General features: G+C 46.3%; 1 protein-coding gene across 1 annotated transcript in view; it reads right to left on the bottom strand.

Annotated features, from left to right (window-relative positions):
• The window catches only part of RUNX1T1 (RUNX1 partner transcriptional co-repressor 1), a 120,461-nt gene extending 105,766 nt beyond the window's left edge, over positions 1-14,695 (bottom strand). Inside the window, exon 1 of the mRNA XM_081117378.1 lies at positions 14,413-14,695. Coding sequence (XP_080973504.1) covers positions 14,413-14,440 — 28 coding nt within the window. The 5' untranslated portion in view covers positions 14,441-14,695. The remainder of the gene's footprint in view (positions 1-14,412) is intronic.
• Between the last annotated feature and the right edge of the window lie 10,180 nt (positions 14,696-24,875).

Genomic DNA, 24,875 nt, shown 5'->3' on the forward strand with positions numbered 1-24,875 from the left:
ACTGCGTCTGCGCTCACTGTACAGAGCAGGTGCAGAGGCGGGACACAGGGCAGCCGTCCCGCAACCAGTGGGACGCCCACGTCCTCCTGGACCTTGAGGCTGGGAACAGGGCAGAGGGCATCTTGTTTTAATCAACGGACCGGCCAACCTCCTAAGACTTTGTATTTAAAGCACAACTTACAGCATGCTTACGACGTGCTTACGTCACCCACTGGGGGTGACGCCCCAATTTCCGATAGTCCGCTGGCCAAACCTAACGTGCACTTGAAACGCTCTGACCACGCTTTATGTCACCACCTGCAGGTACCACTATCTATCTGCTTTCCGAAAACCTGCCTGCTCTCCTACCTGAGGGCCCCCAGGTACGCTCCCCACAAGGCGCAGTAGACGGGAGCTGCGAAATACTCTTTGTAACAGCATCTTACAGCTAGTTTTTTCCTCTCCCGGGGCTTTAACGGACCTGGTCACGTCTAGCTCATTACTATCCTGGCAATGTTTCCTCTCATCATTAGCTGTTGAGCTTCTTTAGACGAACTGCCATCACATCTCATGGCAATATTTTCTCTGATATTCCTCTAACGCACAAGCCAGTCGAGTCAGGTACCAACTGAAAGCTCACTACATACGCACGTTAAGACAACCTCCTTTGTGGCAAAAAACTTCAGCTTGGCCTCCCACTTGGAAGGGCAATGAAAAAATATTCTACAACCCATGAAGCAAGGGTGATTTTTGTGGCTCTCATTTCTCCATGACAGGTGACAACCACGTAACTTCCAAGTCCTGTCAATTGTAGATATTCCTGAAAAGCAGTAGAAGGTTCTACTGCCATCCTGGATGATGCCCGAGTGCTCAGCTTGATCAGATCACTAACAGAAGAATGCAGCAGCTCCTAAATGGCAGAGAAATTCACCCCACGTTCATTACAAAGATTTCACAAATTAGGATTAAATTGCTAATAATGTCTATATTTTTAACAAACAAAAGTACAAAGTCAAACTGTAATTGGTAATAACTGGGCTTTTAATTGTTTTTAGAAGCAATAGAAGACTTTCTTCAGACAATGCAATAGGACTTTTCAGTCTTTCTTTCTTTATTTAAAAACTGATGATTCTCAGCCAAATGATAACGTTCCATCTACTCATGTAAGTTGTTACCGGGCTCTCTCCAAAAATGATTTAAAGAGGTATTTTCTGAATATCCAAATGACTGAAGTTCAAACCATGAGACTGTGGGGCATGGTGAATGCAAGATCCCCACCCTTCTTTAGCCCCACCCATCACACGTGCCCTCAGGCACCAAATTCATCTTATCCAGCAACTACGAAGGGAAAGCACAACAGTTATTTTACTGAGCAAAACCTAAAGTCTTTTGTTCCCTCTCGTTCTGAAAAAGGTATAGTAACAGCTAAAATTTCAGACAATCCCCTAAGTTCCAGGATGGCTATGGAAGAAAATTACCCCCCATCCCAATGCCGCTTCTTTACAAAGGAGAACAGCACAAAGATAATCGTGCTCTGCAAGGATTTCATTTCCCAGGTGTATGCAGACTAGTAGTGTCCCCCCAACTCAGAATTAAAAATACAAATAAGGATTTCTTTTCACTCGCCTAGCCATGGGAAATTCCTGAAAGCCTCCTCCCGGATCACAGACAGACTCATACATGTTAAAGTTGAGAAGCCTACTGATCCCCAAGTCTGCCCATGATTCTACTTCTGAAGAGGTAAACTGAGGGCTGGAATGCACCTCGGGCCACTGGCAAAAGTCGGTGACTAAAGTGAAAAGGGAGCCCCAGGTTACCTATCAGCCAGGGGGAGGAATGCACACATACCAGGTCCATCGTTTTATAACTCAAAGAGTGCTTGACATGACATAACTACAGTTACAAACTCAAAATGGTGCAGAATTCCTCTCTTCCTCTCTTAAAAAGTGACCAAGAAGCTGGACCTGGCTGACTGGGTGGTGCTGGAATCAAGGGAAGCCGAGTGGGGACTCTGGGCAGAGGATGGCCCCAGAGTGCAGAGGGAGAGATCAAGAAAGGAGACGGGCCGGTTCCTCGTGGCTTCAGCGTGGGGTAGGGAGGTGGTACTTGGACAAGGGGACAGGATTTAGTAATGGGAAATCTGGGGTTAGGAAGTGCTGAGGGATCCAGGCTGGCATACGCTTGGGCGTATCCAAGGATACCCAGCACCTAGCAGCCAACTGTTTCCTAGGTTGGGGGTGAGGGCATAGGTAAAGAAAACAATGACCGTATAGGTCACAGCTGTTAAGGAGAATATTAAGCCAGGTCATCAAAGAATAAGCCTCTAATCATTAGAACTTGGGAACAAAGCAGGTAATCAATTTTGGGAACACACGGAAACCTTTCCCATTGGGGCAGGTCAAGTCAGAAGAGCAGCTATGGCCAGAGTCTTAGAGTGAGGGGCTGGGGCTCCGTGAAACAGGGAAAGTGAAGCGCTGGTTAAACATTTACTGAAAATCAGTGGTGACAATGTGTGTGAAGTTAACTCCAGGCTCACAGTAGGTCTCTAATATTTGTCGGTCCTTTCCCTGCTCCCCAGACCCACAACTAGGTGGCAGCCCTTGAAAGCCCAGCGCACACTCAGAGGTGGTGTGTGCCACCGGCGTTAAAAGATGAATGAACCTAGCCAGTCACATTCCCCATGGCACTTAGAGGTGCCTCGCTTGTTAGACAAATAATGGGAAAACTACATTTGTGCCCTTTCTCCACAGCCAACAAGATTTATATTTCAAAGGCCCTATTCATCCAAATACTAATGTTTCTCAGTTATCTTCACCAATACGAAACTACACAAACAAATGCCCGCTTGCTTTCCCCGTGAGCTACATTATACAGGTGACCTCGATCGGAACCATCAACGCAGGGGGACATTACAAAGGGGGTCTCTTACAGTCAGTGAAAATGTCAGCAGCTCTAAGCAGCATTTACAGTTTTAAACTTTTTCAAACAGGAGGCTCTCAGACCTTAAACCTCAACCTGGGGCATCATTTTATCAGTGGCCCTGAGCTAAGGAAGAGCCTGGACACCAGTGCGTTAGGTGTGAACAATCTGGAAAGAGTCCCAAGAAGCTCTCCCTGGTGACGCTACGTAAGGGGCTGAGGCTTCAGCTCGGAATGTGGTTCAGCACGAACAACTCACTAGATACCACGCCGCGTGGTGTGGCCGTGTCTGGGAAGTAAACTTCCTGACGCCGGCACGCGACTCGGCACCATTTCCGTGGGGTGGCAAAGCCCCTGGTGCCGCACCGGGGAATACACCCACGGGGCTGCCCAGGTCACGGAGAGGTGCGTCCGCACAAGACCACGATCTGGCTTCCAGTCTGAAATTCCTTACGAGCGTCACTCTCTGCTTGGCTGCATCTGTGCCATGGCCAAGAACACTCAATACAGGGCGGGGCCAACGGAGGCGTACAGCCGCTCGTATGGAAACTAACAACAATTGATAAATAACAGGAGAATACACTCCGTGCTTAGTGTACTCATAACCCTAAACCCACCTGTGCCCCGCCCTGCTCTGGTCTTCAAACTCCCTCTCCTTTGGAAGCGGTGCACCTGGGAACCCGGTGGGCTCGCGTAGCACAGCACCGTCCTCCCCTTCACCCGCCCTGTAGATGCTCTGGGCTCATCTGAGAAAAGTGCGTCTGGCAACTCAGGTGCGAAGCCGCGAGCCACACAGCCTCTGACGGATCCCGAGCAGCGATACATCTCACCCTGGACAAATGACTATAAACACAAGTCAGCCCCACTGCAACGGTGGACACGGTTAATACTGAACCCGCTCCAAACTTCATCAGTCTTCTACCTGAACTCTCCATGCCCAGGTTCACATGGATGGCACTGCCATTTTTATTACAGGGATGAAGTTTTATTTATATTGATTATTTAAGATGTTAGAGTTGTCTTCCTGATTAATTCTGGATGATTTAAAAACAACATATCTTTCTAAGAAATGTCACTAAGAAAATGCATCTAATTTTTTCTCAAGTGTGGTATTTTCCCAGTCCATAAAACTTACTCGATTAGCAGTGCCATAGAAGCTAAAGCTTTTGTGTGCGGGCACTCAAGCATAATTTAATCATTTTACTTAAGCATGAAAAATATTATTCTGAATGCTCTGTTAGGGGAAAAGATCCCTGATTAGTTTAAACTTAACATTCATAGGTGTGTTAAAGGTGAAATTAATCACAGGACGCTCAGTAGGCAATGGAACAGTGTTAACATTTTTTATACTGGTCAGCAGTAAGTTAAAATGTGCAGTATTAGAAAATGTAAGGGATAGCACTATCTCATTTTAAATAACTGTATTTAAACAGGTTATTTGTAAATACATTTTGTTCTGTGCAAACCCTTCTGACATTACCAGGTTTTCACCTATGGACACCCCTTTCATAGTCAGGCAAGATGAGGTTCTCATTACGTAATTCCATTTATCTGCTGAGGCTAAAAGTGCCAACAAATGGAAATGCACATTAGGCAAGAGATTGTCAAAGAGGAAAATTGTCTTTTTTTTAATTCTTTTTTCCATTTTTTTTGTTTTGTTGTGTGTGTGCGTGTGTGCATGTGCGTGTGTTTTAATAACCCACTCACTAACAAAAGGCTGCAGTGGCTTCCAAATTATAGGTTGTTATTTTTAGTGGAAGTTGTTCAATATTCACATTGGAGCAGATGTAGCAGTTTAACAAAACAGCCCTTCAAATCCTGCACAAATTGAAAACAGGAAAACTGATTGCATTTCTCTTATCACTTTCCTTTTCTGAATTGACACTTTTGGCCTCATGAAAATTTGCACATGGCTTTCATCTCCCCAGCACCTGCTGGTCAGACAGAAACCTAACATTTTCATGAAAACGGTGTGAAGGACCAGTTCTGTGCTAAGCGCTGTAAAGGGCATTGGTTGCCTACTCCATGGCAATAAATTGCTGGGTATAAGGCCTGTTATAATGGTTTTATATTTTCCTTAAACTTTTAAAAAATATGTCTTTCCTAGTTTTTTTGTATATCTGCTTTTTGTACCACTCACATTTCTTTGACACAATGTCTGCCTAAGACTTGGTTTTCTTGTGCAAAGACTAAGTAAGCAAAGTGTATAGAAGGGTAGACCACACTAGGAAAATAAGAAGTACTTAGTATTTCTTTTATCTGCCTCTGCTTCAAATACATTTATCCTTACACACCACTATCTATGCATGCAGGTTTACGGTTGTATGTGGAACACAGAGTTTATTCCTGTAATATTCTTAATTATTGTATTATTTTCCATACAAACTGTAAACCCACTTTTGCCCCGCCCTGTATATACACCCCATTTTTTGTGTTCCACCCACCCAAAGAAAGCAGGAAACAAAACATCCAGTCAGTTCCTATTCTGGAAGGGGGTTTACACCTCCTTTTACCAGATACAGATTTAGCAAGTGCTCCGATGTCTGAGCATCCCAGACTGGGCAAGCACGCGCATCGCCCACCCACAGACTGGTACCATCGGCATGACGTGACGGCCACTCTCTGCGCACACCTCCACGGGAGGCGGAGGTCGGTCTCGAACTATTGTACGTAAAATACGCAAGACTGGTATCTGGGCTGCTTCTCAGGTTTCTAAATAAAAGTGCCATACACATTTCTCTGTAACATCCAATTCTGGGTAGAATTAAAGATGCCCCCCAAACACGCCATCTCTTGGTTTCTCAGCCAACAGAGCGCTGCCCCACTCTGAAGGGTCCCAGGCTGTCCATTCGGATTCCGCCTGGGTGACAAGGTATCCTGAAGGCAGAAGTGACATTCAGTAACGTGTGTGCCACTCCGGCCAGTGGGTCTGTGAATCTCCTGTCTGGCCGTGCTTATTGAGGCTACAACAAGCCTGAAATGTCAATATGTTCAGTCAATGGGAGTGAAATAATGGGACTCCATTGTCTTGCCCAGTGGATTGTGCTGTCAACGAGAAAACATGCCCCCTGGCTTTAAACACGTTTGAATTCGGCTTCTGGATCCCATTTACCTATGAAAACACCTATCTTGACAAGGCGTAGGAGGCAAAACAATCATTTTTTCCCCCCCACTTTCACCCATTTTAAGGACCTTCCAAAGTTGAAACTGTGATTTTTTGAAATACACCCCTGTGTCAATAAAACATTGTTTTCATTCTTCTCTTTAAAAACAAACTCTTGGGGAAAATTTCCATGGTCCAAATCCAAAATACAAATCTACCTAACAAACTCAGAGTGGCTTTTCTCTCCAGACCAAGTTGAAACCACACTATAAAATCAACTCATTTCGTAGTAAAAGTGGGCTTTGTCAGCTTGTCTCGCTCATTCAAGTACGTTAGCACCAGTTCACCACTCGTTCAAATCAAGTCACATAAAACCAGACACAAATGATCGATTCCCAAAGCCGCTACCTTTTTTCTCAGTTTGTCCATCCTACAAATAAGGGGTAAATGAAACTCCTGTTACAGTAAGAGAGGCGGTGCTAAGAAGGGGATGGAGGAAATGACATTTAAGCCATTCAGATTCTGCCTAAGTCCTGTGGCCCTCCCTTGCGCCAGAAGAGAGCCGGTCTCACCTTAAAATAAAAATGAACCAATCGAGTCGTTAAGCAGCTTTTTCTCTCCCCTCTTCATCTAAAGGCGTCAGTGTCCAGTCAATAAATCATCTCTCGTTCCCCCTTTATAGAGTCTCTAAAGCTATTCAGGCTGGCAAAACTAAACCCAATTGGAGATAAGGCTCTCTGGTAATCTCACCTTGGCGTGTCCAGGCTGGAGAGCAGAGGTGATGGGAGATAGCGGCCAGGCCGGGGCTGATGTCTCCTGCTCACCCATACAACAAAAGGCAGATTTCTCTTTCTCCCTCCGCTAATCTCTAAATGTAAATTCTCTCTGCCAGCTAAGGGGAGCGACAGATAAGGCGTTACATCTTCACTTCTCCTGGTCTTATCGACTTCTGAATCGTTGGGGAAGGGAGAGAGGGAGGGAGAAGATCAGCCTCCCCTGCGCCCCCCTGCTCTTCCCACCCCTCCCGCCTCCCGCCCGCTCGCCCCCCTCCCCGCTCGCTGAGATTACCTTCTGGCAAAGGAGCGCGAGAGGCAACACAGCCCAGGCGGCACCCAGACCCTGGCTTTGTATTCATTAAACACACATCAGAGCTTATCAGAAGTAAAAGGCTTGTCAGGATGGCACATTGTGTGTGAGTGAGCGTGCGAGAGCAGGAGGGAGAGGAGAGGAGCCCGCGTGCGTCAGGGCGATTACAATATCAGCAGGGCCCAGATGGAGGCAGGAAAATAAACAGAGGGTGCATGTGAGACAGAGCAGGGGAGAGAGGAAGAGTAGGAGCGAGGGGGAAGACGGGCTGGAGGGGGAAACCTGCAGGAGCAAGGGGCCGGGAGGGGAGGCGCAGGCCCCAGGATGGGGGTGGCAAGTAGGAGCGAGGTACCCCAAGGCTGGGTGAGAACGAACCGCTGGGGGTCTCCTGCACGCCCAAGTCTGTCCCTGCTCTGAAAGAAAGGGAGGGGTCCGGGCGAGCAAACCGTGTGTCCCTGCTCCAGGGCTAGTCCCTGAACATTCCGGAGGTTGGGTCAAGGTCACAGGGTGTACGGCCCTCTCTCTGGCAGGGTGCACGAGTGAGACATTCACCTTCTTACCTCCATCCAAACAGCCAGTTTGCACAACCAACCTAGCTGAGTCCTCAGAGCAGTTACAGCCGCCCAGGCCAACCTCAAGTGGGAGTTCTTGCCTCTTTCTCTGCTGACCCCAATACCCCTAAATTACTTACACACGCACCCGTGACAGAGACGGACACAGGCAGATATTAAACATCTCCCTTCCCTGGGCTTGAGTATGTCCCGGCAGAAGACGTGTGCAGCCAGCATTCCTGAGATAAGAAGGACCACCTGTGATTGGTGGCCACAGGTGACTCCTGGAGGCGTCTGCTCCACCTCCAGACACTGTGTTGGGAGGAGGCTCCTTACGTGTGGGCCTGGGAGCCTGTGTTGGAGGTGGGAGTTGGGAATGGGGGCAATCAATCTCCCCTCCGGCTGCCTCAGCTCTTCCCCTGCCCAGAGCCCAAGAATCAACCAGAGAACAAGCAGGGCGCAGGCTTGTCCATCGGCCCAGCGGTCATCCCCTACCCATCAGGGCGAGGGGGGAGATACACCCGGTTAGTCCAGCAGTGGCCCCTTCTCACGTTTAAGTGCACCCGTCAGGCCATGGGAACGCCTGGTCAGGTCCTTAATCAACTGCAGATAAGGCAGCGAAGAAGGTTACTTGGGGGGGGGAGTATTTGGTTGTGTTAGGAAGCGCTCACTGCTCTATGAAGTGTGAGTTCAGGATAAAATAGCCAGCAAACTGCATAAATGTCCATACAGTGACGCTCCTGCTTATAAAACAGTTTATGCACGGTGTCTCAATATACAGGGGCAAAAACGATAGGGGCGAGGGTAGGAAGGCCAGCGAGCAGAGAGAATAAAAAACATGTGAGCAAGACAGAGGCCTGGAAAAGGAGAGAGATTCTAAGAAGCCCTTTAGGAAATGAGGAGACGCTCTGTTAGATCAAGCCCTCTCCTCCAAACACGGAGCCAAAGCCAGCTTGCTGTGTAGCGGACCCCCCCTTCACCACGCTCCCGCTCCAAAAAAATGAATGAAGGGAAATTCGACAGGTAAGGCAAAGCGGAAAAAGCTGGGCATAGCTGGGGGAAGGGCACGTGTGAAAATCTTTGCAATGAATGTCAGATAAAAGGGGGTCGGGCCACAATCCTCCAGGAATCCAATAATATGGAAAACCTCGCGGTATCACTGGGATGAGTAAAAGGTAAGACTTCTCCAAAAATCTGCAAAAGGTGGCCAGGTTCAACAACTAAAGAGGGTGCCAGGGTAGGAAGCAGATCTGGCAGGGTGCGTTACAAAACGAGTGAGCTCGACACGGCGATAATCTGCCATCCTTACATGTTTTCAATTTAATAACAGATTTCTGGAGTATCACTTCAGCTCTTATAAAAGGCTACCTTTCCCCTTCTCTCTAGCTGTTACACAAAACTGCATTCAGAGGAACCAAATCCAGCCACACATACCTCCCCCTTTATTGCATTTTAGTTAGAGCAATTTGGACACAGGCTACATGCAAATAAATGCCTGAAAATCCAGTGCAACTCTAGGAAGAAAGAAATACAATTTACAAACGCCCAGTGAATTTTCCATTACATGTTCTTTGAAAATATGCTATTTAAAAACAAAACAAAGCAAAACAATGCAGTACTTTCAAACTCAGAGAAGGCTTACACATTTTTCTTTTAAAAGCATCCAGACACTGAAGACATGAAGAAGACCGCAGAAGCTAACCTGCCCGTGTTCTCATTTCGTGGAGGTGCCGTGTTTCTATTACTACCTTGTTTGTCCACTGACCTCCGACTCACAGTTACAGAAAAGATCAACCAGTTCTCAAACGGGAAGGATCCAGGACTCTTTCCCAAAGCAAATACTTGGCTGCAGAGCTTTCGATGTTTAAAAAGCAATATAATAACCCAGAACGATAATCACAGAATAAGTGTACAACAGAAAGTGGTTTCTATAATCGCCACTGTCTTACAGTCCAGGCTGGTGACTAGAAATCCTAATTGCAACGAGTTCTTTTCTTAATAATAGGTTACCTTCCTATAAAAGCAAGACGTCCATCTGCCCCAGGCAGATAAGTTTTGAAGCATTAATCCAGATAAAAATCTATCTAGCATTTTCTCTCTTTCTTTGAGTCTGTGAATTCTAGTGTGCCATAATGTGAGAATTCCAGCATATGACCATTCTGGCCTAGTATCTCATCGCGAGGCGCGTCATTATTTCATTTGTAATTCTTATGTTAATTATGTTCATAATTACTATAAACAGATGTGGCAGACATCCATGTGACCTTTTATTGAAGAATGCATTCCTCACTTATTCTACTTAATTTCTCATTTATGCGAAACTGAACTGCAGAAAAAAAAAAGAGCTTTCTAATTTTCTGATGTTTTATGTACATAAGTTAAAACAAGACCTACCTCCCGTGCCATCTTCATTTCAAAATGTTAGAATATTCTTAACATTTAATCAGCGTCACAGCCCATTTTTAAACTGCACTGAGCCCCACTGCTCCTCACTAAATCGTAGCTCTGGATGTCAGACAAAGGCTGGCACCCGTCTCCGAGTTGTTTGTCTTTTTTTTTTTTTTTTTTTTTTTTTTTAATATCAAAGGTTAATGCAGCAGGATTGTGCTTCAAAACCAAGTGCCCAGCAGCTACGTAGCGATTTATTCACTCATAACTCAGCCATCACCCTCTTTACATAAAACACGTTTACAATAAAATCAGTATGGATTTCATTAGCTGAAAACCTCCTCGAATTTCATTTCTTTGGCCCTAATCTATAATTAGTGTGGACAGACAGGTGCAAACCCTCCTCTTCCACAGATGGCTGCTGGAAATGGTGCAAAGTAGCTCCTTCTGTTTAAACAACACAGAGATAACCTGCTCTGGCTTATCACTCACAATTACCTCCATTAAACTGAGCTAACCTTGCTTGAATAAAATGCTTGCTGTTCTTTAAACACTATTTAGGAACTCATATTAACGGCTGTCGAGAAGTGAAGTTGGAAGGTATCTCTTCAGATGACAGCTTATGCTGGATAAAACATCCCCAGGAATAGTTCACGAGGGTCTCAGTTGATTTAACATTTGATAGTTACTTTGCATAAAGAGGGTTAACTATGATATTTTTAAAAGGCATTTGAGTGACAAAAGTGGGAGGAAACATTTTCCGGAGGTTTAGAAGTATGAAAGGTTTATTTTTTTTCTTACAGATTTTAACTTCTTATTAAAGTATATAACTTAAGATGCTGGATTCTTTTCAAGAGCTATTTACATGAACCTAACTATGTATTTAACTTCTTACAGATTATTCCGAAAGTTGCATGAGCTCATCATTCTAAGGCCCATTTGAACAATTAACTGAATGCAAGCACATGGTGAGAAATAACTCCACTCCGCGCAGTAAATAACCTCTATAAAGCGAGAGACTACCTCCCACTCCTTCTATCAATAAAGGCCATGGGACACTATGTGATAAGGACTATATAAAACAAAGAGCTTGCAAATGCCCAAACAGCAGCAAAGAGGCATTTTTCTCACTGCACTCCTGTGACTTACGGTAACAGACTCCAGTAAGACGCAACTGGCTCGTTTTTTTCACATGCAAATCCTGCAGGTGCCAATTCTGCAGACTGCTTTCCTGGGAAGGCTGTGCTGCCTGCCTGGACCCTCAGTGAAGAAGGCTTTGCATTCAGCGCCTGTCAGCTGATGCTCATATCAAAGCCGCGAGAAACAGGATCTGACAGCCAGGAATGCCCTCCACTGACAGCCACTGACCGGTGCTCCGACGGCACCCACTGCTTTCTCGCGGTCCCTTTTCACTGTGCAGGGGGAGAAAGTGTTTTGTGGTGTTTTGGCTAAGATTCTATTTTACAATAAAATCAATAAGAATGGCACTCTACATCGGTGTGGTTCTTTGCAAATTCTGAAGTGCTCTTTTATCTGCAAATATTTAGACTAACATCGTCCATGAGACAACTTATCATCAAATACCAGCATCAAGGGCAATATTTTACTTTACTTTAGAAAGGGAACCCTGTAAAAATGTTAAAAAGCTGCTGTCCTGTAGCTGCAACACACACTGCCCTACTACTTCCAGCAACTTGCAATTCATAGTACAGTTTCCATTGTATTGCAAGCAGAATGCTTCTTATTAGAAAGGTCCTTCAAGGATCATTTAAAAAATCAAATTATTAGCAGGTATTAGTGGGTCACAGATTATTTTAAGTATGAACCCGAACACTGGAGAAACTCCATATTCACATTCTCCCACCCAGTATTTAGCTTTTCAAAGAAAGTGACTGCTGTCTAAATGGTTTACAATAACATCAATGCTTAAACAAAGACTTTCAAGTTTTTCTCTGGGTATAATCTTAGAGTCACTTTTCATGCACTCAGAATAAGCCCGATTCCTCTGTTATTTGGTTGGAACTTTTGTCCTCTGAAAGAATAAGCCAAGGAAATACCACATGCTAAATACAGTACAGGGAAAGCAAAGATAGACCTCAACTTCCTCAGCATCCATCTCAGCTGCAAAAACAGCCTGGGTCGAACTGAGATTCCACGATTAATATTGGGTAAGGCTATATTAATATTGGGTAAGGCTATCAGAGCTCCTTAAAAAACAACAATCCGTAAAAGAAAGGAAGGGGAAAAAAAATCAGACAGCCTTATCGGTGTTACCTGACAGCCCCCATGACGTGAAAACTAGACCCCATTTTAAAGCTGAAGAAGGGGGAGATCCATAGCACTGTGAATGTGCTTGTTTGCACACAGCCCGGCTGACGCAGACACCCAGGTTGGGGCTCGGCCGCCCTAAGAAACAATGGTGTCTGTCAACCTTTTCTAAGCGACGGCGTGACAGGAGACACTGGGCACCGCAGACCACTCACATGGTCAAGGCAAAAACGCTGCAGTCAACTGAAAGGAGGCCCCCAACACTAACAAACCATTTATCAGCAGAGAAGCCAGGCAATTTGTATTCTAGGGAGGGCGGACTCGCTGGGCACAGACCCAGCTCCACTGGTCCCCTGGAAAGGGAGGGGTAGGATCATGAGAGCCACTGCGCGCACTTAAAAACCTTACAGATGTTTTAAAGGAGACTCGGAGGGGAAAACCCTGTAAAACAGATTTCGGTTCACACAGCAGGTAGGAAGAAAACGCTTCGGTCAGCAACCCGACCTTTATCAGGGGATAAATCAATTTGCAGCAGCTGTGGACAGCCATTTATACGTAGGCCCTGGGCAGGTTAATTAGGGGAAGTTAAAAATGCAAGGCGGCTCCGAGGTGCGCGACGCACCTGAAGCTGGTGGGGCGGCCCCGCGGCTCCCCTGGTCCCCCGTGCGCTCCGCACCCCGGGGACCGCGCGGCCAGGCCCCCTCCCCGGGGGCGCGGGCTCCTCCAAAGGCGCATCGTGCGGATTCCCTCCCCAGGCAGCCGCCAAGTTGGGGTCTGAAGACGAGCTGTGCGCGAAGGATTTCTCCGCGATGCTCTGTGCCGGTAACAAGGAGACCAAGGGCTGCAGGGCTCCCCAGCCAGACCCTCCAAACCGAAAGGCGCGGGGGCTGGGCAGGTAATTTTAGCAACAATCTCGATTCACATCCTACTTCCCACAACCACAGCACTCAAACTTTTCCAAGGGTTCACCGCCCTTTCCAAAAAAAAAAAAATTTTTTTTAAATAAAAAAAAATTAAAAATAAAATTAATTTAGGCGCCAGGTGCCGAGATAACCCTATTTGATTAAGGCGCCCCGCCAGCCATGGGTGCGCCCTGGAGAGGGGTCTGGGTGCGCGAACCACCGCGGTCCTTTCGGGTTCGCGGTGAGAGCGGTGGGCGGCGGGGCCCCGCGCGCTCCTCCACGGGCTCAGGGGCTTAACCAGGCCGGTTTCTGGAAATCAAAACATAAATACATAAAAATTCCCTGGACGCGGCTGCCCATCTGGGCTCTCCGGGACCGGAGTTGCAGAACACGGGGCTCTGCTCCCGGCCCGGGCGAGGTGGGCACCGCCTCGGGGTCAGGCCGGGGACACCCCGGGCCAGGGCGCGGGGCCCGGGCGCGCAGAGGCGGCGCCAGGAGCGACGCTGCCCGCGGAGCCCGCCCGCGAGGGGCGCTCGGGTCCCGGCCGCCCGCCGTCCGCCCGCCGCGGGGCTGAGCCGCCCAGATGCCCGGAGGTCACGGGGCAAAGATCCCAGACGGGCGCGGGCGCGAAAAAGCCGCCCGGAGGGCCCGGCCCCGGGCGCAGCCGGGTCTCAAAGTTAAGACTTCGCTCTGCTGCTCCTGGAGCTAAGTTTCCCACCATCTAAACTATTATTGCCCTTCCCGATAATAATAATAATAATAATAATAATAATAATAATAATAATAATAATAAAATAATAATAAAAATTTAAAAACCCACGCTAAGGGTGTAGGGCCACCTGCCAAAACGCACCGTGGGCGCCCTGACCGGTTGTTTTGTCCGGATGGCGGGGGTGGGGATGGGAAGGGTTCCACGATCATCCTCCCGCGCACATTTCGTGCCCACGGAGAGGAAAGAGAAATGATCTTTTAAAGGCGGTGCGGGGGATCTGAGCGTGGAAAGCATCCTCGGCTGGCCCGTGAAGTTCAGGGTCATTGGAGACCGAAGGCACCAGCGGCGTCCCTGCGCGCCCCGCCGCGCAGTCCCACCCTAGTCGGGCGACAGGTCCAGCCTGAGGCTCCCGGCCCAACGCGCCGGGTGACGACGCCGGCCGGGGACCAGCGGCCGTGCGGCCAGGGGCCCGTCCCCGCGCCCGCCCGCCCCCCGCGGCACTTACGCTGCGCAGGGCCGGAGAGTCCCACCATCCGCCACGGGCTCCCAGATGCAAATGCAACTTCCCGTCCCCTCCGTCTCGGCCAGCGGCCCGGCGAGGGCGCGGCGCCGCTTCCCCGCGAGGCCGGAGTCCGCGCGGCCACTCGCCCACGCGCGCTCGCAGGAGGCCGCGGAGTCCCGCCGCCCAGCGCCCGCGGCCGCCGGCTACTGCGCAGAGCGAGCTGCGGAGCCAGGAGCCCGGGGTCTGGCCGTCAGCCAACGGCAGCCTCCACGCACAACCCCGACTCGCGGAGCGCGCGCCCGCGCCGCCCCCTCCCTCCCTCCCTCCCTCCCTCCGCGCCCCCGTGGCGGCCGCGGCGCAGGCGGCGGTGCCGTGGGGCGCGGGTGCGCCCGCCTCGCCCCCGCGCTCTCTCCCGACGCTGCAGGCGGCCGGCCGGTCGCCGGGGCGCGCGGGGAGCGCCCACCCCAGGCCGGCTCCGCGCGCGCCCGCGCCCGGGGCGCAGACACCGCACCCGAGGGAGGCGGCGGCGCGGCCGCTACCAGGTGCGGGGGGGAGGGCTCCCCGCGGGGCGCGCGGAGGTGGAGGTTGGAGACATCTGTGTCGCGCGGGGGTCACGGAGGTCAAGTATATGTTAACAATGGGCAGTCGGGGCGCGCGGGGCGAGCGGGCGGGGGCGCGGCGGCCTCCCCCGCGCCGGGCCTCGGCCTCGCTCTCCGGGGCGGGCGGGCTCCCCAAAGATGCCTCACCAGGCCCCCTGCCCAGGGGCGGCCCGAGCGCCCCGCGGTAACCCGAGACGCCCGCGGTCCCCGGCCATCTGGAGTGCGCCCGGCCGCCGGCCTGCGTCGCGGGCTGGAGAGGCCGCTCTGCGAGAAACCGAGGCCTCTCGGATCCCTCCCTAATCCCCTTCTGTTAGCTGATTTACAGGCGGGCTGTTTGCTTTCGCATTAGATAATAGCCTCGGAGAACACAGTTATTTTTTCCTTTGTTTTTCTACCCCTCGCACCCTGTGCCATGAAGAGGGACCTCGCCTGTCTCACGCTTTTTGGTTGGATGTGTTCCCCTCCCCCACACGCTCATATCAATTCTTCAGAAGAGGGGGGAGTCCCAGAGGACAAGATAGGGTGAAAGAATTCCAGACATTTCCAGAGTAAATAATCCCTCAGTGAACAGGGCTGATCATTTGTTTATACACAGTTTCTTTTTTTTTTTTTTAAAGTGCTTAAATAATGAAAATATTAACATGTAGGCCAAATATGATCAGATCATAGCTTGCAATAAGTAAAATGAAATCTTTTAAAAATTCTGGAACCCTGCCACCGCTGCAAGTGTTACTATATTTAGTTCAACAATTTGAAATCCTGCTCTAGACCATGTTTCTCCCCTCCCCCCCCAACTGGCCTAAATCAATGCAAAATGTCCTGTGTGCTGTTTCTCAGTCTCATCTTTACCAAGGAAAAAATGCATGAAACAGAGTCAGAGTCGGCCTTATGCAGTGGGAACTGCTGAGACATTCGTGGATTTTAATTTTAAAAATGGCTCTTCAAATATTTAAGAGTGAGTAATATCCCTTCCCCCATCCTTTTAAACCCTGCTGGAGCTTCCAGCTCTGAAGTCTTTTCATACTCCACTAATTTTTAGCAGTTCATTTCCAGAAAATACTCATTGTACATTCCTCCCTCTCCTTGGGACATTTGACTAATGAATTATAATGGATTAATGAATTGTAATGTTAAGTCTTGGTATTTGGTATTATGATGCAGTTCATTTGAATCTCAAATTTTATCAAGCTGTACGTTCTATTGTAGTTTCTGCATGTACAGTTCATTTTTTCTATCCTTGCAAATCTTAGTATTAATAATCTTCCAATATAAAATTTTATGGACACTACTATACCCCCATTGTGGAGGAAATTGTGCCAAAGCACCTTGCTTATATTTCTTAAGAGAAAAATATTTTTATATTGTATTATCCTATTGCTTGTATTATTTTTTTCTTTCCCCCAGATTAAAAACCAATCATTTGGATTCTGGAACTACACATTTATCCTTACCTAAAATTAATAAAATGATATCTGAATCATGAATTATTCTTTTGAAATAGTGTTACTTCTAAAGTCAACAAATTTTAGGATGTAATAAACAGGGAGAGAAACAAAATATACATATCCTGCCATATCTTTCTTCTTCCTGTAAATTGTGCCAATGAAATTATATCAGAAACATTAAACTTCAAAATCAATGGAAAGTAACTTTCAGGAAATCAAAACAGTTTAACGCTTTCAGGCTATATTCACAGCAAGGCTTCCATTTAAATGATATTTTACAAGATTCTACAAATCTTACAGGATCTTCCCTTTGCCAGTCATACTTGTGGAAAAATAGTAATCATTGTTCTAGGAACACTTTGCTTTTTAGAAATATGGCAGTGCTTGCTACTCAATTTGACTGCACGTCAGATAGAAGACATCACTAAATCTGAGACTTAGAGAGAGACATCGATTTGCTGTTCCACTCGTTTATGCATCATGGTTGATTCCTGCATGTGCCCAGACTGGGATCAAACCCACAACCTTGGCCTATCAGGGTGACGCTCTAACCAACTGAGCCACCCAGCAGGGATGAGACTTGAATTTTTTAATTTCGCTAACAGCAGCTGAAGGACACACGTCCTGAGCTAATGTAAATGACGCAAGGTATTCCTTAATCCCACTTTCCACTCCCTTTAAAGGCCTGTGTTCTACAAAACAGAGAATACAGTTTTCTGTAGGGCATTTTCTTATATTATGTCCTAACTTCTTTATACAACTAAAACTATGTATATGGACCAACTGAAGTGTAAGGTGAATCTTGAACTGCAAAATCTAGGAAAATAGGACATTAAATGGAAAGGGAGGAGCGCGTTGGTATGTGTTGTGGGAGGGTGTGAGTTACCTGAAAACAGCACAAGTCCGCAAAAGATTTGGTTATTACAGCCTCGGGGTGGGGACTACAGACCATATAACATTCATAACACAATAAGCTATTAATCGATACATTTTATAAAACCAATCTAAGGAGGCAGGGATCAGTATTAAGTTTTTTTATCTGCCACTCACAAGAGCGATTAGGTTTCTGTAGTTTCAAGACTATGTAGTTTGCTGAGCCAAAAAAGTAATAATAATCTTAAAAATAAATTTAAAAAAGAGATTGATTAGAAAAAAATAGGCACCTACCTACTTACCCTAATGAAACACCATTAAATTGAAAAATAAAATAATACGATGATAAACTTTAATAAACCCTTGCTAGCAGTTTTCTTTTTCTCACAAGTTAGATTTTTTTCCTCAAATCATTAAATTTTTCATTATTATGAAGGTACCAGGGCCTTTCAACTTACAGGTTTACTTATTCAGCAATGCTACCTAAGGATGCTATTTGTTTTCCCTTAAGCCAGTTAAAAAAGCAGAGAGCTTTCAATACAAATTTTAGATGAGTGTTATTACTTACCTCTTTGGAGAAGTGGGATGGACGTCTTACAAAATGAATCTCTATACAGAATATTAACAAGCACTTAACTAGCACTTTTAAAATTCCTTCTTTTAGATCTTAAAGTTTAAATGACCCCCAAGCTCTGACTTTCTATACCTTGAAAAAGTTCTCCTGTTCACCTAGGTTGATGAAAACCCTTAATCACCTGGTTACTTATTTTTAACAACAACAACAGACTATTTATTGTATTTGTGAAAAAATAGGGGATGGAAAACAAGAAGAATGGCAAACAACAATTATGTTTTCATAAATTTAGAACATACCCACTATTTGCAATTTCTCTCCCTTTTGCTGTGCAATTTTATGTGGTTTACTTTTAGAGCTTTGCAAGGACAAGTTTTATTTCAAATCTTTGCAGTTTTGTTATTTAACTTGCTCAAGGATTCGTCTTAGGACACAGACAACAAGTAAAAGAATAAATTTCAGAGGTCTTTTCATTTTACCCTATAGTAGTTAAGCCACGTAAATTTAATACACAGGGTATGGTATACATACGTTAGCTCTTAGGAGACTTTTAAAACAAGATAATAAACAGATTTTTAATGAAAAATCTATAAGTTAAAGTAAAAATGGCCCTCATTATCTCTTCAAATAAGTTGGTCAGTTTGGTATGAATTTAGCTTTAAGCCTGCAGACAACGAGTGATTTTTATTTATGATCCCTATGTGTTCAGATAATCCCTATGTCTTTCCCTGTAGGACTTTAAAACCAGTCTACATCCAAAAAGCCAAAGTCGCAAAATTCTGGTTACTTATTTAATTTGCAAAAGGAATTTTTAAAGTTTGGAATGTTTTCCAAAATAATTCATATTAATGTTTCTCCAAATAATGACTTTTACTTTTTAAATATTTACATATTTGTATTTGTCAGATTTTAACACATTAAGCTCTACAGGAATGCATTTATTGAACACTATAAAGCACACACATGACTGCCTGCCACACATATGAAAGTGTTTTTATATGCACAACTATCTGTAATCTAGAAATTATCTCATGTGATGGTTTATAGCTAATCCATGAAAAATAATGATGCCAAATAAAAATAGTATTCACATGTTTCTAATTTAAATTGAGTATTTCCCACCTCCACTTTTGAAACTTGATTTTTTTAAATACTATAAATCAGAATAAAATCATGTAGCACCCCTCCCTCCCTGGAATTGTACGTTTTCATTTTTCGTCGAATGTGCCCAGAGGTTATTTTTCCTTCTTCACTGGATTTTTTTATTGGCAGTTATTCGGTCTATATAATTCTCAGCTAGGTGCATATTACCGTGGGGCAGGAGTCTTTGTTGTGCTCACTGATCGCGCTCGGTGCACATTAGCTGCTCAATAAATGTTTGTCGAGTGGTGAATGAATCAGATTAAGATGCTACATGAGTTACTTGTCCTGTCTCATCTACATAAATCTAAACACCGCCGACTTGACTTCTTTTTAACCGAATTATTAAGAAGCCTATGATTTTAACACTGCCGGTATTTTCAATGAAGAAAATGTGGGCAACCAAAGAAAAGAGTCTTCTGTGTTGGAATAAACACAATAACAAAACCCACGGGCGCAACCGGGACCCCTTGTAGTGACTGTGCCGCCGTCTAAACGAGGCCCTACTTCCCCCCTCAAGCTACTGTTTCTAATACTGGAGGAGGGTTTCCATTTTTCTGAACAATAGGTTTTAATTAAGAAGATTTATTAAAGACAGTTTTCATGCCTGTGATTACATTCCCAGTTCCAGAGGCATCTGCATTTCAAAACACACCACGGATTTTCATAAATACCCCACAGCTCCCTCGGAGCTTCGGTCCTTCAGCTTCCTCCAGCCCCTTCCCGGCGTCACCCGCTTGGGTGCTCCGTGTCCCGCACCAGCCAGCATCCCGCATCTCTTCACACAGGTATGGTGTTAGAAGGCGGCCCCGCAGCCTCCCTGTTCCCTGTGAGCCCAGACTTTTGAAAGGAACGAAGACAAGCTGGGCTCAGGAGCGGTGGCAGGAGAGTCCCGCTGGCGCAGGGGCCTGCAGGGCAGGGGAACCGGCTGGGTCCGCCTCAAGTTTACACCGTTGTTACCTTAACAGAGTGGGAAATGCAGTTACATGGTGGAATCTGATAGGGCCCTAATGGGAGCTCTTTTTGTCTCTGTTAATATAGTTTTACATTGTTAGTTTTTGAAATGAAGTTTAGGCAGAAAGTTATGTGAAGATAGGAGCAGTTTTAGTCCCTATCTTTAGATGCACCTCGTGAGTGACAGTAAATTGTCGATGAGACCTTGTGTTTTGTATAAAATTGTAACCCAGTGTGTTATTAAGCTTGATCAAGGTGCAAGGAACAGAAACACCCTGAGGTCATTTCATGTAGCTCAGGAGGGTTCGCTGCAAGGATAGAGGGGACGCGCGGAAGGCAGGCGACCGTCAGTGTGCACGCAAGCCTTACCCGAGAGGAGACACCTGTACCTTTTGTGTACCTCTCGGGCAGCCTCCCCTAATGTCCCCCGGGCTCCCTGCCTCATGTGCCGGCCTTGCCAGGACCCTGTGCTCTCCATCCCTGGGCAACTGCTCCTTTCACGACCAACCAATTGCTTGGCCCTCCCTGCTCCAGGGGGGCACCGTTGTGATGAACTAGTCATGGTAAGAGGCAGGGAGCGGAGGGAGGCCAGATGTTACAGGCGTGTCACTGGGGCTACAGCTCTACACTCCCTGGGGGCCCAGCAAAGGGAAGATGGACGCGTGCCCAGTAAAGCTGGGGGGACTCGTGAAGGTGCTTGCTGTCAATCACACCTGGGGACAGAGAGGGTTGGCCAGAATGGGCATGGCCACTGCAAGGGCTCAAAATTTGGGATATTTCATCCCCTGCACAAAGGAGTTCACGCTCTTGTGCTCTTACTGCTCTTGGGACTCTTGGGACTTGGGTGACTCTGGGTTTGTGGGGCCCCCCTTGCGTTTGCCCACAGGGCCCACGGCCATGCGGGCCCCCCACACAATGGACTAATGGACTGGAACTGGCCCGATGGTGAACTGGACCCAGCTCCAACATGGAAAGGAAACTGTGGACGCTGGCTTTGTTTGTAGCTCTACTGAGTCCGCAGCTACGCTTCTTCCAGGGCTGGACTACGGGAAATGGGACTTTGGAAACCCAGGGGTGCAATTCCACGGAAATAAAGCTTCAACCACATCTCATCCATGGGGGCCTCCGGAAATGCTTGTTCCAGCGGTTCCCCAAGAACCCCGCTCCCACCGATAACAGATTCTGCTCATTCATTGCTTTAGCTAATTCTGTAATTTCTAATAACTTGTGGCTTCTGTGTAATCTCCTGTCTTTCAACTCCTGTTCTCCTGTTAACAAACACATACCCTTAAAAATGCAGGGGCAGAGAGACTGAAGGAATCTGTCAACCACCAACCATGCTTTGGAACAGATCGCTGATGGCTGGAGGCTGGCTCAGGGTCCCATCTCTGGGGCAGCGACGTGAGGTCAGGGCAGTGAGGTCGTGTGGACACCATTCCTCAGAAGGAAGGCCTTCGCAGAGTGTGCCAGACCCCCCTCTAGAGCAGCAATATCACACTAAGGGCTTGGGGGGAAATGGGGTGGGTGGTTGTAAGCTGACCAGATATTTGCCTGGTGTGCGAAAGGTGGAAAATGTTAATTAACATTGGCTTTTCATGATGAAATGAATACTGTAGGCATCCTGACTATTCCCGAGAGGTGTTTTCAGTTTTCGTCCTGGCGTTCAGCATCAGCTCTGCAGAGGCAGGCCCGTCTAAAGAAAGCCCTCAGGCCTTGCCATCTGGGGGACCTGGATGAATTCCCCGCCTGCCCCTTGGGAGCTAGGTGGCCTTAAACTCCTCAACTTCCTTTAAGTCTCCACATGCTCACCTGCAAGGGCTTCCCTCTCGGGGTGTCTGCGTAGCACTCATTGCACGTCTCCCCAAAGTAGATGTGAGCGAGCGTGAAGGGTGGTGGATTTTTAAAATCATTTGCTGCTGCTGCTTTGGGAAGAGAGACCTCCGCCCTTTGCGCTTTGGCTCCCTTGCTCGGGAGGCAGGCCAAGAGCACAGCATCCTTCCCTCTGTCATCACGCGTCTTCCAGCACCTGACCACTTGCCCTGTCCCTGTTCCTACTATATTAAGAGCTGATTCTTTTCTATGTATCGGCCACAGCTATGATATTATTATTATTGTTGACTTTAAAATGGGAAACATAAAAGGCATAAATAGTATAGAAAAGTTATACATAGTTTATATGGTACATTTTAGTTATAATTTTCACTTTGTAAACCATTTTCTCCAAAACTTAATGGCACATACAACCTACATATCCTTGTGCTAACCGTTGGGGAAACAGTACTACTAACTGACCATTAGAGGAGGTAAAATTGAGAGCTATATAATAGATTTACGATCACTCGGAATATAACAGGTTCTTAAAAAGGGGTATAAATGTGCTATCCACCTCTATACAGAAGCACCTGACATGAGATGAATTAAGTGACTTTTTAAAATAAAGCTGTTTATATATTTATTTTATTTTATTTCTTTCTAAGAAACTTCTGTGGCAACAGGAAAATTTTCAGTTTGGGGAGTCCACCTCTCTGAAACCCACCCAATCTTTTTGCCCTATGTCTCTGCCTCACGGAATCTGACTTTCTTTCTTTTTTTTCCAGAAACCATCATTAATGTGTGTGAGGTTGAGTCATAGTTGGGGTTTAAATAGAGCTGCTCACCACAGTATTTTACATTTACGGCATATCCCGGAGGGCTGGGAGGTGATAAGGCTGGGTTAGGGGTCTCCTCCTCGTGGAGTATTGAAGAAGATAAATCTGACATAGTCTCTATACACTTAGAGCGCTGGCCTTCTTTTTTTTGTCTTTAATTGTTTAGGTTTTGTTTTGTCAGCCACTACTTGTCAGGTATTACCAAAAGCTAATATTTGAAATTAGAGAATTACTCTAAAACACAAAATATCTCAAAGGCACACCACACAAGTTTAAGCCAATGGTCAGAGGGAAAGGTGCTCATTTATTTAAACTCCCGCAGTGTTGGTGATGTGCCGCAGGCTCGCTGCCCACCTTAAAAGCTGAGCATAACTCAACAGGCAGGGAAAGAACAGGCTTCATGGGCCCCAGGAGTCTGCTAAGGTGCCTCTGGTGCCCCTCATCAGGACAGACCTAGCTGCTTTTTGGAAATCAGCAAACTGCAGGAACAACCCTATCAAGCGCGAGTCATCACTCCGGCGACCAGAAACGGGATTTTCCCTGGGCAGTCTCCTCTAATTTCTTGCTGTTGTTGTTTTGAATCTTTTGAAATCATGCTTTTATGCAGAAAAAAAAAAAAGCACTGATTATTTTAGTCTTTAAATGATGCAGGCTCCGCATGTATCCTGGAAAACTTTAGAAGCTGCCAGGCTAATAATCGGAAACTCAGCAACCTGATTTAGGTGATGGGGCCGAACAGAGCTGCTGGGCAGACTGAGGCTGACACAGACCTTAAAAGTTGAGCATAACCTGTATGAAAACACTATATCTTAATTTGTACCAGGTACTGTGGTTGATCTTCACAACAAAATTTGAAGTCAGACAGTCACTGCAATGTAATGACTGAGAGCAGAGACTTAGGTCTAGGCCACTTAGTTCTATTGGTTGTGACCATGGATGGCAATTTAAAGCTCTGTGCCTTAGTTTCCTCATCTGTGCCATGGGGATAACCCCTCAAAATAGTTGTAGTGATTACAGGAGATACTTTTTAAAGTGCTTAGTGCAGAATCGGTACATGGTAAGCAATAAATACAAGACAGCTACTATCATCCTTACTTAACAGATTAGGAACTGAGGTTCGGCGTATTTTCCTCACCTGCCCCGTTTCACATGGTCGTGAGAGAGCTGAGATTTGAACACAGTCTGACTCAAGAGACCTTGCACTTAACCTCGCTATTATCTTTATCACTATCACCCTCCTTATTATTAGCTATAATTAATGGTCTCAGCCACAGGCCAAAGGAAATCCTTGCCAGGCATACAATGCGGGGTGTGTTTACATGAACACACAGAATTATTTTTAGTCATAATCACACACAGGAAGAAAAAGCTCTGTAAGTATAAGGAAGTTTGGATACACATGTGTTAACAAAGATTAGCTGCCTCCTCACCCATATACCATGGAAATAGATTCAGGTCAAATAATTTATTAATTCACAAAAACCACTTAATTGAGTAGAACCACAATCCAACAACAACCACAACAGCTGGAGCCACAAAAACAGCTGCAAGTTTTAACTCAGAGCTCTTGAACCAGGACCCACTGACGTCTACAATAGTCTTTTTTTAAAAAGAAAACATATATAGATACACACACACATATACACATATATATATGTGTGTTTTTATTGATTTCATAGAGAGGAAGGGAGAGGGAGAGAGAGAGAAACATCAATGATGAGAGTCAATGACTAGCTGCATCCTGCATGCCTCCTACTGGGGATGGAGCCCACAACCCTGGCCGGGAATTGAACCTTGACCTCCTGGTTCATGGGTCAATGCTCAACCACTGAACCGCGCCGGCCAGGCTACAATATTCTTGAATGGGCTTAATGTCTACAACACCTAGGATTTGTGTACTATGGTTGGAGTGTGTAAGTTTCATGGTGTTTTTCTACGGAGAGAGGCTATGATTGTCATAAGATCCTCAGAGGGGTATATGACATAAAAACATTTAAGAACCATTTAAATGGAGGCTTTCCATCCAGTCCAGTCACAATGGTAATTCCCTAGGAAGCCTCAGGAGCAACTGGTCCACATGGGAAACCCCCAATTTCACCCCATTATTTTTTTTGCTTCCTGACTCTGATCATTCAAAAGAACAGAGGCATTTCATTTAGAACAAAAGTACCCCACACGAGGCATCACATGTGATAAGCAATTAGTGAGTATTATTTGAATCTAGATTTAAATG

This window comes from Miniopterus schreibersii (genome assembly GCF_964146895.1).
Source record: "Miniopterus schreibersii genome assembly, chromosome: 17".
NCBI lineage: Eukaryota > Metazoa > Chordata > Mammalia > Chiroptera > Miniopteridae > Miniopterus > Miniopterus schreibersii.